The sequence below is a fragment of the Chinchilla lanigera genome, unplaced genomic scaffold, assembly GCF_000276665.1.
Source record: "Chinchilla lanigera isolate Chin_1 unplaced genomic scaffold, ChiLan1.0 scaffold00001, whole genome shotgun sequence".
NCBI classification, from domain to species: Eukaryota; Metazoa; Chordata; class Mammalia; order Rodentia; family Chinchillidae; genus Chinchilla; species Chinchilla lanigera.
This window is the reverse complement of record NW_004955402.1, coordinates 33152167-33166721: the sequence shown is the minus strand read 5'-3', so window position 1 is coordinate 33166721 and position 14555 is coordinate 33152167. Positions and strand designations below refer to the sequence as shown.

Genomic DNA, 14555 nt, shown 5'->3' with positions numbered 1-14555 from the left:
TTTTGCATGATGATATTTTTCAGTACTTAAGACTTTGTGTTCCAGAGTTAAGTGGTCAAATAAACTTAGTTTGAAATGTTCAGCTACTATGTTTGAGAGATTAGTACTGTTATTAAAATAATGAAACTTTCAGTCCTAGCAGTGTAAAACAAAAACAAAAAATTTGACTGTTCTTTAGGCTGTATTGTTGATTTCACGTAACAAGTGCCTTTATTAGTTTAATGTTTTCAGCTATACTTTTCTCTATCTTTAGTACTTGTAAACAGCTTGCAGGTTGCATGCATTTTACCCTTGAGTACTATACAGACATTTCCGTGGATAGCCTGTAATTACTGTTTAAATGTATAGAAATATAGTTTAGTGTAAACTTATTAAAAGATGAATGTATGTTTGTTTTTATAGCCAACATAATTCTGGCTAGCAGATTTAATGAATGATTATTACATAGCTTGCAGGTTGCTGTGAGATCTATAATATACTTAGTCTTACACAGTACTTGAAATATAATAGCCAAGTTATGACAGCCAAGTTATGAGTGTGATTGTTATTAACTATATCATTGATTCTTAGATGTACATTTTTTCATGTTGATGCCTCTTGTAAATAAAATCAGAGGGGATTTTCCTTTTAAGTGTTACATAAAAACATTGCATAGCATTTTAGATTTATAGGAAGTTACTGAATATATAAAAGCCCTTTTATATAATATTATAATCAGTGCTTCTCTAAATTTTTCTACATTAATTTCTTGTAATATTTTTTAAGAATTGGCCATAATGCCAGTTACACCTCAAATTCCTTATTAACATACTGAAAACCTGAGCAGTCTGTTTTCCCCATGTTATGATTTAGTGTGACAAGAAATATTATAATTCAGTTTTTGTGCTGTGAAAATACTAATTGAACACCAGATACCTTGTTCGTTGTGTGGAAGTATACAAAAACTTTTGGGAGCTCAGGGTCTTACAGCGAAATAAAATATCAATCTCTAAGGAAATAGTTTCTAGGGAGAGTGATGATGCAACTGATATAAACCCCCTAAACTCTTAAGAATTGGCTGGTTCTCTAGGTTTACTAAAGAAATAGTGATAAAGTCACAGGTGTCTAGGAAGGAGTAGTTGACATAAATACATAAGGTAGAACACTGGTGGCAAACTAATATTAGATAGTGAGGACATTATGTCAGAAAAGACTGAACAGTACTCAGGGCTGGTGTCTTCTGTAGTAATGTGAAAAGTGAGCTTGACATGACACAAAATAGGAAACGGCAGTCTTTCCTCATGCTTAGTTATCTAAGGTTAGAAGCACACCTTTTTATGGAAATGTGACACTGATTTGTACTTAATTCTGTGGCAATGTTTTCATTTCATTTATTTAATTACAAGCAACAGTAGTACAAGTAACTGCTGTTCATGGCGGATCTTTATGTGTATGTGAGGATGTATTTGTGGACCCGTTTTCAACACAGCATAGCACAGTATTCTGTGCTTGCTTTTTTTACTTGATATGATAGTTTAGAGACTTCACATCAGTTCACAGGGAGTCTTTATCAGTAACATTAAAGTATATGTTTTTTTATTGGTTCTTCTGGTTTTTACTTTTTTGAGTTCTTTTATGGGTTTTCTGTGCTTTTTATTTGTTCGATAAAATTTTCTTATGGTGAAGTGCCCAAATCATGTTCAGTATTTGACAGATGAATATGCCAGTGTATCATATAGAACATTTTAGTTATGCAGAAAATTCTTTCATACTTCTTCCCAGTGGTTCTGGAGCCAACTAGTGTTTTTTCATGTTCAATGTGTTTTGCCCCTTTTGAATTTCATATAAATGGATTAATTCAGTGTTAAGTCTTTAGTGTTCAGCTTCTCTTGATCAGCAGACCTTTAAGAACTATTTTAGATTCATCCCTCTCAAATTCTTAAATATTGCAGTTATTATCATATAAAGTATTTTCTAATTTCTTCTGTAACTCATAAATTATTTAGATGAGTATTGTTTATTCTAAAATTCATTAACTTTTTTATGGCACCAGCATGTGCTATGTATTTTTAAATATTTCATATACACTTAATGAGAATTCTATAAATATCAGACTAAAGTGGTTGATTAATATTGTATAGCCCTTTTATGGTACATGTGCGAGAATAGTGTTACTGCCCAGAGAATTATTTACTGGTTTCTTCATAATCCTCTAAATCTTTCTGTTCTTTCCTGCATATATTTTGTAAAATTCCCTCTCCCTCTTTTTCCCCTGTCATGTTGCTGGAAATGAAACATGGGCTGTTACACATGCTTGTCAAGTACTCTACCACTGAGGTACATCTCCAGTCTTTATGTATGCTGAAACTTTTTTTTTCAATGCATACAGGATTATTAGTCTCTTATGGTGAATTGATCCTTTTATGAAATGTCTTTTTATCTTTGTTGTTTCTAAGTCTTATTATTATTGTATCATCTGCTTTACTAAACTTAATGCTTGCAGTAAATTTCCATTCTTATATTTTTAACTTAACTATGTCTTTATCTAAATTACATTTTTGTGGACATTTTGTATGTTGTATTCATTCTGGCAAATCTTTATTGGAGTGTATTTATGTTTAATGTCACTATTGCTATGATTTTATTAAAGTCTTACTATTTTAACTCTTTGTTTTCTGTTATTGTCTGTATATTGTTTTTGCTTTTCTTTCATGGTTTTTGGGGTTATATTTTTCTAATATTTCCTTTTAATTTTCTGTACACCTTATACTTATATCTGTTTGTTTTTTTTTTAAATTCTAGTGACTGATACCTTTCTAGATTAGAACATGTATCCTTGGCTTTGTAACAGTATAATAGGTGCTGTTATACCTTCTGTTGCTTATTCTACTATTGTATCAGTTATGTCGCATATTTTCAGAGTTAGTTTTTGCTGTAATTTATTCTTCTTTTTATAGATATTAGTAGAAAAGGTACTACCTTTTGTATTTACCCATGTACTTAATACAGTTCTTTTTTTTTGCTTTCATCTTTGATTTCTCATCATCTCAAAGAACTTTCGTTTAGTGTGTCTTTTATGCAAAATCTGTTAGACTGTTAGAAACAACTTTGAACATGTGTTTGGTTTTACTTCTTTTACAAAGGAAAGAATATCTTTGTTGGTTATAGAATTCTAGGTTAAAAGAGGGTTTGTTTTCTTTCATTTCTATGAGGATATTCTGTTACCGTCTGACTTTAGTTTCTGATGAGAAGCGGTTAGAATTTATGCCTCTGCATTTTATGGATTGTTCTGCTCTGGCTGTTGCCAAAGATACACAAAGTAGATGTGATTCAAAAGCAGCAAAAACAGATTTTATTCAGTAACTGTTACAGCAAAGGAATGACTGAGTTTATGACTTACATAGAGATGACTGGGCATTAAATGGAGAAAGAGGGAGTAGGAAGTCAGGGTGGGGGCTCAGGCAGAGTCAAGAATGTGAAAATTTACAAAAAGCATTAAGGGCTATTCAGTGTCACTGGGATTGGGCTCTGTGTGTGCTGATGTTTATTAAAGTTAGGTTTGTACTCTCACATTGGGAGACAGAGGCCTTCCTGATGATTATATTTTAAAGGAATGACTTTCAGGAATGGAGAAAAACTCTTGATTTGTAGGTGATAAATATGTCTTTCCAAGAGAGTAGAAGGATTTGTAGTATAATAGCTCTAAAAAAGGGAGGACAGTAGCCTTTCATTAGGTGTTAGGTGGAACAAGTGGTAACTTCTTTTGGAAGCCTTCAGCTTTTACAGACAGGAGCTTGAGTGGGTGGATTGGCCACTGGCTTAGGCTGCTAGAAAGCATGCTGGATAGGGTGGTCAAACCATAGTGGAGGAGTTGAATTGTTCATGCCTTGAGATTTTGCATTTCTCATTGCTTCCACAGTTCTCTTATGTTAGCAGTTTGACAGTGATTTACCTGAGTATAATTGTTTTTTCAACTTGTGAACTTTTTGGGTGCATGAAATTTAGTTTTCTATTAAGTTGAAAAATGCTCAGCTGTTTTCCTTTTTATGTTTTGGGGGGTAGATATAAGATTTATTGATGAACTTGTTAAGTGGGGGAGCAGCACAGTAGAAGCCTTCAGGAGTGCAGGGCCCGTCACTTCAGGGGACCACAATTTGGGATGTACCCTGCAGCCATCAGGGATTAGGCGTTGCTTGGCCACCATGTCTTCAAATTCATCTGCGTTGAACTTGGTGAAACGCCACTTCTTGGAGATACGGATTTTCTGGCGGCCAGGGAACTTGAACTTGGTCCTGCGTAGGGCTTCAGTCACATGTTCCTTGTTCTGCAGCTTGGTGCAGATGGACATGATGACCTGTCCAATGTGAACCCTTACCACTGTCCCCTGGGGCTTCCCAAAGGCACCCTGCATACTTGCCTGGAACCTGGATTGAGGATGGCAGGAGGTCAGCTACACAATCATCCACCAGGAGTGTCTCCAAGGTCTCTTAGGGCAGCCCATATGAGCAACAGCTTGTGTACACTACTGAAGAGGTTGCTGTCCACAGCCACTGCGCACTGTGCACCCATTAGCAAAGGAACCTAGTCAGCTTAATCAGTTGCAGCTCCTTTTTCATCTAGTATTATTTTAAATATATTTTCAAGCCTTTTCTATTTCTGCAACTGCATGTTACTGAGATTATTCATTTTGTTAATCACTTTTATTTTGATTCTTCTAATTTGGTAATTTCTAAATTTATCTTTAAAATCACTGACTCATTTGTCTTTAACCACCAGATTAATTTTAATTTGTTATTTATAATTCCTGCATTTCTGTTTTACTCATTTTAATAGTTTCAATTGCTCAGCTGAGATCTGTTCATTAAATTAATAAACATATTAATAATACTTCAAAATCCTTGTCTGCTAGCTCATCTTGGCATCTAATCTTATTGATACTTAAGTTTTGACTAAGGGTAACATTTTATTTATGCACGTTTGATTGTTTTCGGTCATATTCTAGATATTTGAGATGAACATTTTAGAGTCTCCAAATTCTGTTATCTTCCTTGGAAGAGTTTCATTTTTTGTTCTAGCAGGTGGAGTTTTGTGTGACCTCATAATCCAAACTGTTTTTTGCTATAAGCAACAGTTGAAATCTTAGTTTTTTCAGCCTTCCCAGTGCTAGTTTCAACAGAATCCTGAGTCTGTTCATAAGGATTTGAGCAGAGTTCCTAGTCACATTTTAATTTCCCTCCCCAAAACTCCTTTATTTACATTTAAAAGTTTTCTCTTTGAGTTGTGGTTGCCCTATTAAGCATAGACTAGAGAGTGCCCTCAGGTACAAAGCCATGGAGAAGCATCTCTCACACAATGTTTCTTCTTCCACAGATTGATATCCCTTCAGTTGTTAGCTGTTTGTAGTCTTTCTCTACTGTGTTCAAATAATTAGTTAATTAATTGTACTTGATTCAGAGTTTATTATATATCTAGTTGAAAGTTTATGTAATTGAAGCTGCTGTCCTATTACAAGCAGAGCCTCTACTCTGTTTTGTGTGTTCTTTTGCTATTTGCATACTTTTTAAAATTACTGAGCACTTATAGTATATTTCAGAATCCGGTAGAGCAACTCTCTACTTTTCCTTCTCGGTCTTCCTGGTCATCCTTATTTATTTTGGTGTGTTTTACTTGTAATAATCTTTTCTTTTTTTGAGACAGGGTCTCACTATATAGTGCAGGCTGGCCTTGAACTTGCTTATGTAGCCCAGCTTGGTCTCGAACTCAGTGATCCTCCTGCCTGAGCTTCCCAAATGCTGGGATTACAGGTCTTCTCCACTACACTGGGTTGCTTGGAATATTCTTATCAGGATCTAAAGTGTTGTTTTTATTGAAATTGCATCAGATATGTAAATTTGATAGACGATATTTCTATGATAGTATCTTGTACAGAGGACATGTCATTTTTTCTTTAGTGTACTTTTAAAAAATTATGTTACAAGTGTTTCTTTGTATAATTTTGACATTCATAATTGCATTTATTCTAGTTTTATATATTTTATAAATTGAATTCTTTCTATAAATACTTTTTCTTCTGAAACAAGCAAAGACTTTACTAACTAGTAGCACATTTAATATTTTAAACCTTCTAATTTTGTGAGGGAGGTGTTACAGTAAAAGATAGAAAACTAAGGTTTGATAGCACTTGGAAAGTGGCTGAATTGTACTTAAAAGTTTGCGTCTGCTTGTAGAATGATTGCATATTCCTAAGAACTACGATTATTCTTTGGTTTATTTCAAGGCTTCGATAGAACACAATTTAAATTTTTGCTCTAATTGAGGTTCTAGTTCTTAATGTTTGTCCCAGAAGACCTCAAGTGAAATATTCTTTCCAGTATTACTGCAATAGAATAGTCTCTGATCTAAGCTTTGGTCAATCACTTTCTTAAATTATTTCCAGAGAAAAAAGAATGAGCTGTATACTTTTTCTTCCTTATCCTCAGATTCACAAGACTTTAGAGTTTAGGTGATTCAGTTGTGATTTAAACTATATTGTGCTGTATATTTCCAGTAGATTTTTGTAATTGATAATATCTTTAAAATCATTGCCTGTTTAGGAAAGGGAAAGATCTACATTACCTAGATATCCTCTTAATTTTTTAGCTTTTTGTGACTTTTGTAGTCTGACAAATTTTGTACCCTAAAAAAAGCAAAAGAATCTAAACTGTCCCAAGGTAGAAAAATTTCTGAATGTGTTTTTGTTGTTGTTTGTTTGTTTTTAATCATTATTTATTTACCTTAGCCTTTAAAGCAAGGCATGACTTTTTCGTGCAGATAGGTGGCTGTGTATGGGACTTGGGGCTCAGCATGCAAGATTATGTTGCCCAAGCACAATCAGTCATTGCTCTTTGCAATGTTAATTTCAAGTAGTTTTGTAGCAGTAAATTCTGAATTTAATCCATTGTTTATTTTAGAGGTTGTTTTGAAATATTTCTTGTTTCTGTTTGAAAATTTGATGGTCTATAGTCTGTGAGGAGTGGAATTGAATTTTAAAATTACCTTTTGACTAATTTTAGAAGTGTAGCTTGGGACCTGAGAAGACATTTGGAGTCAGAAGTTCCAGTCCAAAAGTTCCCTTAAACTCTTCTTTCCTTTCAAAAGACCTGAAATTACTTTGAAAAGCATAGTGGCTGGGAGAATAAGGAGAATTGTATCTGGATTGCCCATGTTCTAGAAAGAAATGTGGAAGAAAAATTTTAAGGTGGTGTGCTTTTTTAGAATGACTCCAAAATCTGTTTATCCTTTCTAGGGATAAGAAAGCAAGAGTAACTTTCGGAAGCTGAATGTATAGGTATTGCAACAGAATAACTTGAAAATCTTAACTGTAGATATGTCTTTTGGAGTTGGGATTTTCCTATACTAAAAATACCGATTAAGATGTTTTTAAATTTTTTAACAACTGATAAAATGAAGCATTTTAGTAAGGCTAATAGTATAGATAGTAGGTCTTTTGTTTGAATAAAGGAAGTGGAAAGGGTAATATAGATATGATTTCATTAAGCTAGAGAACATTAGTGTTCACATTTTGAGAACATAACCATAACTTATCTGGAGTCACATGTTCCATTTTATTGGCTTCCTTCATATAGAAAATATAGTAACTAGTGCTAAATGCCTGTGAAAAAATGCAAAGTAATGTATATTTTCTGGGTGAAGGAAGTATTCTGTACATTCTCCATGTTTTACATCATGGTATTTTGAATAACCATGCTTCCATGTTCACATCAATTTTTTGTTTTTCAATTTATGCACAGCACTTGCTCTGAAATTTGGGGACTGAGTACACCAAATACGATAGATCAGTGGGATACAACAGGCCTTTACAGCTTCTCTGAACAAACCAGGTGAATATTCTGCCCTCTGTCAATCCTAGAGATCTTGTGGGAGGGGGGGTTGTTTTGGAAGACCTCTACTGGGTTGCTTAGTATAACTTTGCCTAGGATGTTTCTTTAATGTAAAATAAGGCATAGCATTTAAACTATGTGCTTGCCAGTGTGAAAAATATATTAAATGTTTCAACTGATGTTTCGATCAATGCAATCTAGTTTTGTATCTTCTTTAAATTGAATCCCCTAAAGGATAAGAACTTTGATAACTACTGATTATAGTTCAATTTTAGATTAATCTGTTGGCCTAATTTTTAAGCAAATACATGATCAGTTTTTGCTAAATTTTTTGTTAATCTAAATTTCATGTTTATATACTAATACAAAATTATTTACTGAACTATCACAATTAACAATAGGCTAACTCATTTTTATGTTACCTTTTTTAAAAAGTCATCTCATTCTCTTTAAGTATATTGGTATTTGTCCATTTCATCCCATCATTTTCATTACCATCTGCATTTATGTGTGAACGATGTAAATATACCTCAGTTATCAAAACAGTGACAAATAATGAGTTATGTTAGTCTGAGTAAGGTAATATCATATCATCGTTGATATTTATCATTCTTCACACTACTTCCTTTTTTTGGCTATTAAGTTACCTATGAAATTAAGACTTTTTGAAGCATCTCTAAAAAATAATTTAATTTATTAAAGATAGATACTGACAAAAAATTTATCAAGACCATATGATATTCTTTTCAAAAGAAGAATTTTCCCCAAGTGGTTAGCCTTTCATTGGCATTTGAGTCATTTATGTAGCATATTGTTGGGAAACATCTGCTAGTGCTGCTGCTTATTTTACCAGATCCTTAAAGAGTACACTTTTCTTCCTGGCTCTTGCTAAAACTAACTAAATGGCTCATTCCTTTCTTTATACATTCCTTTCTTTAAGTGTTTCACCTCAGCCCATGAGGCTATACTTATTTTTTTAAAGTTTACTCCTTTCTTTTGCCCTTACTTCCCCATAGGTCTCTTGATGGTCGTCTTCAAGTTTCACATCGAAAAGGATTGCCACATGTTATATATTGTCGTTTATGGCGTTGGCCTGATCTTCACAGTCATCATGAACTCAAGGCAATTGAAAACTGTGAATATGCTTTTAATCTAAAAAAGGATGAAGTATGTGTAAACCCTTACCACTATCAGAGAGTTGAGACACCAGGTAGGACAACTACAGAACTTTTTTCAGTTTTAAATTAATGCCTAAATTTAAGTGATATTTAGGTGCTCTTGTGGCTTGGGTAAATTTTAGTGTAAAATTCTAAGTATTTTAAATCAGGCATATTTGGTAGTTAAAAATTAAAAATGCTGTTTTGTTTTCTAGTAAGAAAATATATCTTAGAGGGAAAGATAACATCAGTTTCTTGGAACAGTATACTATTTGACATCTAGATATATATATCTAGGAAATCCCACAGGTTCACTAACTCTTTATAGCAAAACCAGTAGATCTCTGTATAATTCTGTTTAGTACCTGTTTTCAAGCATTTTGTGTTTTTGAGTGTATTCAGGAGTAAGATTAATGACAACATTTCTATATAAGCCATTTAATAGCAAGACTTCTCACTTAGTTGTGCTTGAAATGTTTAAAAAACGTCATTTTTAGAAAAATTTCCTAAATCTGACTTTATAAATTAAGACAAATCTTTCTTCAACTTTTCCAATGGAGATTTATGAACTTCTATGATAATACAAAACAAGTTCACATTATCTCCAAAAGTATAAGAAAAATGCAAACTTGGAAATTTAAATGGTCAACAGTGTGAGTTAAAGCCATAATTAGATTAGCAGTTTCTGTGTAACTAGCATAATACCAAATAGGTGGACCTTAACTTTTAAAAACTAAGCTGCTGCCTTCTTTCTTGTAAAAATTTTTAATAAGGCTCTTCCCCCCCACCCCCGCCCAATACCTTTTTTGCTCCTTGCCACTAACTCCGGTCTCTCTTTGACTCTTGTAGTTTTGCCTCCGGTATTAGTGCCACGGCACACTGAGATTCTAACAGAACTACCACCTCTGGATGATTACACCCATTCCATACCAGAAAACACTAATTTCCCAGCAGGAATTGAGCCACAGAGTAATTACATCCCAGGTATTTTTGCTTTCTGAATCTACTAAAACTTAAGATAAAAATTCTGTGATAAACATTTGGGCATTAGTAAATTTACTTTTTGAAAATGCTTCTGGGATTAGGATAGAAAAGTCTGATATAACGGGTAATTGTTTTGTGAAATATATAAGCATAGTACAATAAACAGTTTTGTTTGGAGACAGGTTTTACTTTATGTTACATTTTCATTTGAACTGACTTTGAGAAGCAGAAGAATCTTAATTGGTCTTAGTTGTTGAAGCTGAGAGAGATGCAGAATGTAAATAAAATAGTACAGGAAAAAAAGTATTGTTGTAACAAATACAACTAAAACTCTACCAAATAATCACGTTTTCTTAGGGAATTTGATAATGTTTAAGATAAATGTAGCATTTTTTTAACACTGGGGTGTAATTCTTAAGTGTAATTACCTGGCAGCTCTGATTTGAATTCATTTGTCCCACCAGCTTGAACTGCTAGTGGTATGTGCATGACCGTTCCATTGTGTGGCTTGTACCACTGTTAGTACAAATGGGTCCAATTACTTTTATCAGTCTTTTTACAAATAAAATTAATAAAAATGTCCATAAATGGACCAAATGTAGTTAGTCGCTGGAATTTACAGCCCAAAGGGACAGTCATGCATGTACATCTGGTGGTTCAAGTGGGTGGGAACGTGTTAATACAATAGGAGTTGCACTGTTTTAGTCCTGTAGATGGAACAACACTTACGTTATTCTGAAGAACAGAAAACTTTGGTTTTGGTTCTGTTTCTTACGGATTTCAGGAGCTCCTAATGAGAAATGACTTCAGTTACATGGTTCTTACTTGTATCATGTGACCCAGCAGTATATCACAGTATAGTACTTGGCCTTTTAGTTTTTACTACTTTTTAGGAGAACAGCTTATATTTTGTTGCTTTTCTTGTGTATTTCACTTTGTTTTCCCCAGAAAAATACAGGATGGAAATGTATTTCATTTTGTTTTTCCCAGAAAAATACTAGCAGAAACATACTAGGATGGAAATTAAGCTATATGCTGGATTTTTAATGTCTCAGTCCCCTCCCTTATCTAATGTTGCTGTATTCCACCCTTATTTTATAACTAAAAATATATAAGAAACATAAGCATTTTAGGTACATTTTTTAAAAAAAACTTCATTATGAAAACAGTGCTTTTTCATTGGACATGATTTTTAAAGTATAAGCAAAAGTTATTTTTTTAAAAAAAACCTGTTTTACAGATGAGAAGTGGTTTCTGATTGTCTTAAGTTTTTTGACTACTGCTTTATTCCAAAACAGGGTTTAAGGCTGTTGGTTTTGGGGGTTTGTATTTGTTTTTGTGCTAGAGATCAAACCCAGTGGTTTCATACTAAGCTACATCCTCAGCCTTTAGTTTTTCATTTTGAGATAAGGTCCCTCCTTAAATTGGCCAGTCTGGGTACGAGGTTGTTGCCTGCCTCAGCCTCCCAGAATGCTAGGATTATATATAAGCACTATCACTGCTGAACTTCAAGGCTGCATCTTAAGTTGCTGGTAAATAACAAACTTTTTGAGAAGTTAGGAGAAAAGAAGGTAGGTAGAGTATGGTGAAGGAAGATGAGAGAAAACAGTGATGCAAGAAGACATTTCCTAGACAAAAGAGGTCATTCTTTCTTTCATAAACGTGACAGAGCTGGGCGAGGTAGTGAACATGTTTGACACCAGTAGTTTGAGAGGCTCAGGTCGGAGGGACATAAAATCAAGCCAGCCTAGACAGTTTAGCGATTCATTGAGACTCAGCCTCAAAAAAGTAGGGGGTGGTATGGGGATGTAGCTCAGTGCCAAGGTCCTGGGTTTAGTGTCCAATATAGGGGGCTCTCGGGGTGGCTGGGAGTGGTGGCGTGTGTGTATGTGAGATGAGGCATGAAGGCATTTGAACTTTTTGATGTTGAAATTGCTGTTACTAAGCAGTACTAGCAAACTAAGGTATCAATATAAGTTTTGTAAAACATAATTTTAGTGGCCTTCATGTGAAGATGTTTGGACTTATTTTTTCAGTTATTTCTTCAGTTATTTAGATTTAAGTATTTATAAAATAGAAAATCAGAAGTAAATCATACCTATTAGCTTTACTGAACTGTAAGACTTTATCTAACTCAACTAACAGTGAATCAAATATTTTTCTCCTACCTGAAGAGAGATTTGAACATTTTCATAAGATACTAATAACTTTATAATTCATTTATATATGAGCAGTAGAGAAAAGTAAAGAAACATAATAGGAAAAGTTGAGTATTTTTGAGCCAGATGTGGCGGTGTACACTTGTGATCACAGCACTTTTGGAGGCTGAAGCAAGAGGATCTCAAGTTTAAGCCCAGCCTGGGCAACTTAGCAAGACCTGTCTCAAAATAAAAAATAAAGGGACTGGGGCTGTAGCTCGGTGTGAATGCTTTGGGTCCTTTGTTTTCATAGTACCATTTTGTTCAAAGAACATGTTGGAAATGATATATTAGAATCCTGTTTATTTTCAGGGGGTGTTAATGCCTCTTTTATGCAGTAGTTTATAGTTAAATTTGCTTCAAACACTTAGAATTTATAAGTTGGAAATCCCTGGAAAAATAGTTTTGAGGTAGAATTCCGGCTACACCAGTCATGAACCATGTTACTATAATTTATCACAAAACTTACTGTAAGATGTAAGCCAGTGTTACTCTTTATAATCTGAAGTTTGTGTGTATGTTTTTAAATTTTCTGTCCCCATCCACCATAACCATTAGTTGAAAAAAGGAATTTTTAGGGTACTAAGGTCTCTGAAGCCTACTGATTTGAGAACTGAAGTATCTTTGAAGTTTGGCTCTTGGCCCAGAATATGTACATATGGAAAGAACCAGATAGGTAAATATGCTGGATTGTACAAGAGGTAGAGCTTGAGAATTTACCTGCAGAATTTGTGTCAAAACCTGAATTACAACCTTTTAGTTCAATGTTTCTTTTTATAATAATGTTATGTGCCCTCTTGTTCTTTGGAGTGATTAATTGGTTATACTTGGTAGCTGGAAGAAAAGGTGAAATTATATCACATCTATATGTTATGTGTTCTAAACTTTTGTAGAAACGCCACCCCCTGGGTATATCAGTGAAGATGGAGAAACAAGTGATCAACAGTTGAATCAAAGTATGGATACAGGTAAAAAAAAAAGTCTTAATAAAATTCTATAGTGATCATATGTATAGTCAGCCCTCTGTATCCACAGGTTCAAGATTCCTGGAGTCAATCATCCACAGATTAAAAATATTTGAGGAAAAGTTGCATCTGTACTGAATATGTAGAGTTTTTTTTTTTATTCCATAAACAGTACAATATAACAACTATGTATATAACACTTAGTATGCCATTTTATATATGGGACTTGAGCATCTGCAGGTTTTTGATATCTGAACAGAGTTCTAACATCAATCCCCTGCAGATACATTGGGGCTGCTGCATCTTTCTTGTGTTGTTTGATTGTTTGTTTGTTTGTTTGTTTCCGGTACCGGGAATTGAACTCACGACCTCACGCTTACCAGGCAGGCGCTGTGCTGCTGAGCTAAATCCCCAGCTCCTCTTGTGTTGTTTGAAACTCACAAGATTTATCCCACTTAAATTTTAAAAAGTTAGAAATACACCAAAAAAGAGAATCAGTGAATAAAAAAATAGATGTTCATATGCTTTTGTTGATTATGTGCCTTCTTTCTTGTTCTTTGGAGTGATTAATTGGTTATACTTGGTAGCTGGAAGAAAAGGTAGTGAAAATATTCCATACATCTATGTGAAATTTTTGTTACCCTTTGAATAAATGTGTGTCATAAAAGAATATAATTGGACCAGTAACAAGTTTTCAGAGGAATTCAAGGGTAAGGGGTGAGGATTGACTTTTTAGTGCTCCTTTAACTTAATACTTAGTGAATTCTGGATTATAATAGATTATTAATGCAAAATACCTTATACCTAATCTAATTTGATTAATTTCTGGTATTGAGTTGTTAGTCCAAGCAGTGATGGGGAATAAACTGCAACATATAATAAATATTGCACACGTCAAAGTTTTAAGGCAGTTATGATACAGTAAAAATATATAACGCAGTAGAACTTGCAGGTGTCATTAGGGAAATCATGTTAATAATATTGAAATTGTCCAGAATGATTCGTTCCATTTTGTCTGTAGCTTAAGGATTGGACATTCCTATAATGACATCTCAACAAATTCTACAATCAGCTTTTCTATCTAGCTTACAGTAACACATTCTGTAGTTGTAAAAATAATCTAAGTTTTTTGGGGGGCGGTACTGGGAATTAAACTCAGGACCTTATGCTTGCTAGGCAGGCTCTGTGCCACTGAGCTATAGCCGCAGCCCTGAATTATTTTTAAATAGATGAACATTGGCAAGGAAGAAGGAGGATTTTAAAATAATTCTGCTGTTTGAATCCTTCCGTTTTTTTAGATAGCTAGGTAGAATAGTTTTTGCAGTAGCTAATCATATTTTTGGCTGTTAGGAGCAATAGATAATCTAATGATCATTAGAAATAGAATGTTAT

General features: G+C 33.9%; 1 protein-coding gene across 1 annotated transcript in view; it reads left to right on the top strand.

Annotated features, from left to right (window-relative positions):
* The window catches only part of Smad2 (SMAD family member 2), a gene marked incomplete in the record, with an annotated part of 85385 nt that overhangs the window by 50423 nt on the left and 20407 nt on the right, over nt 1–14555 (top strand). The window contains 4 exon segments of the mRNA XM_013510523.1: nt 7770–7859; nt 8876–9069; nt 9866–10000; nt 13092–13166. Of these exon segments, the coding sequence (XP_013365977.1) occupies nt 7770–7859; nt 8876–9069; nt 9866–10000; nt 13092–13166 (494 nt within the window).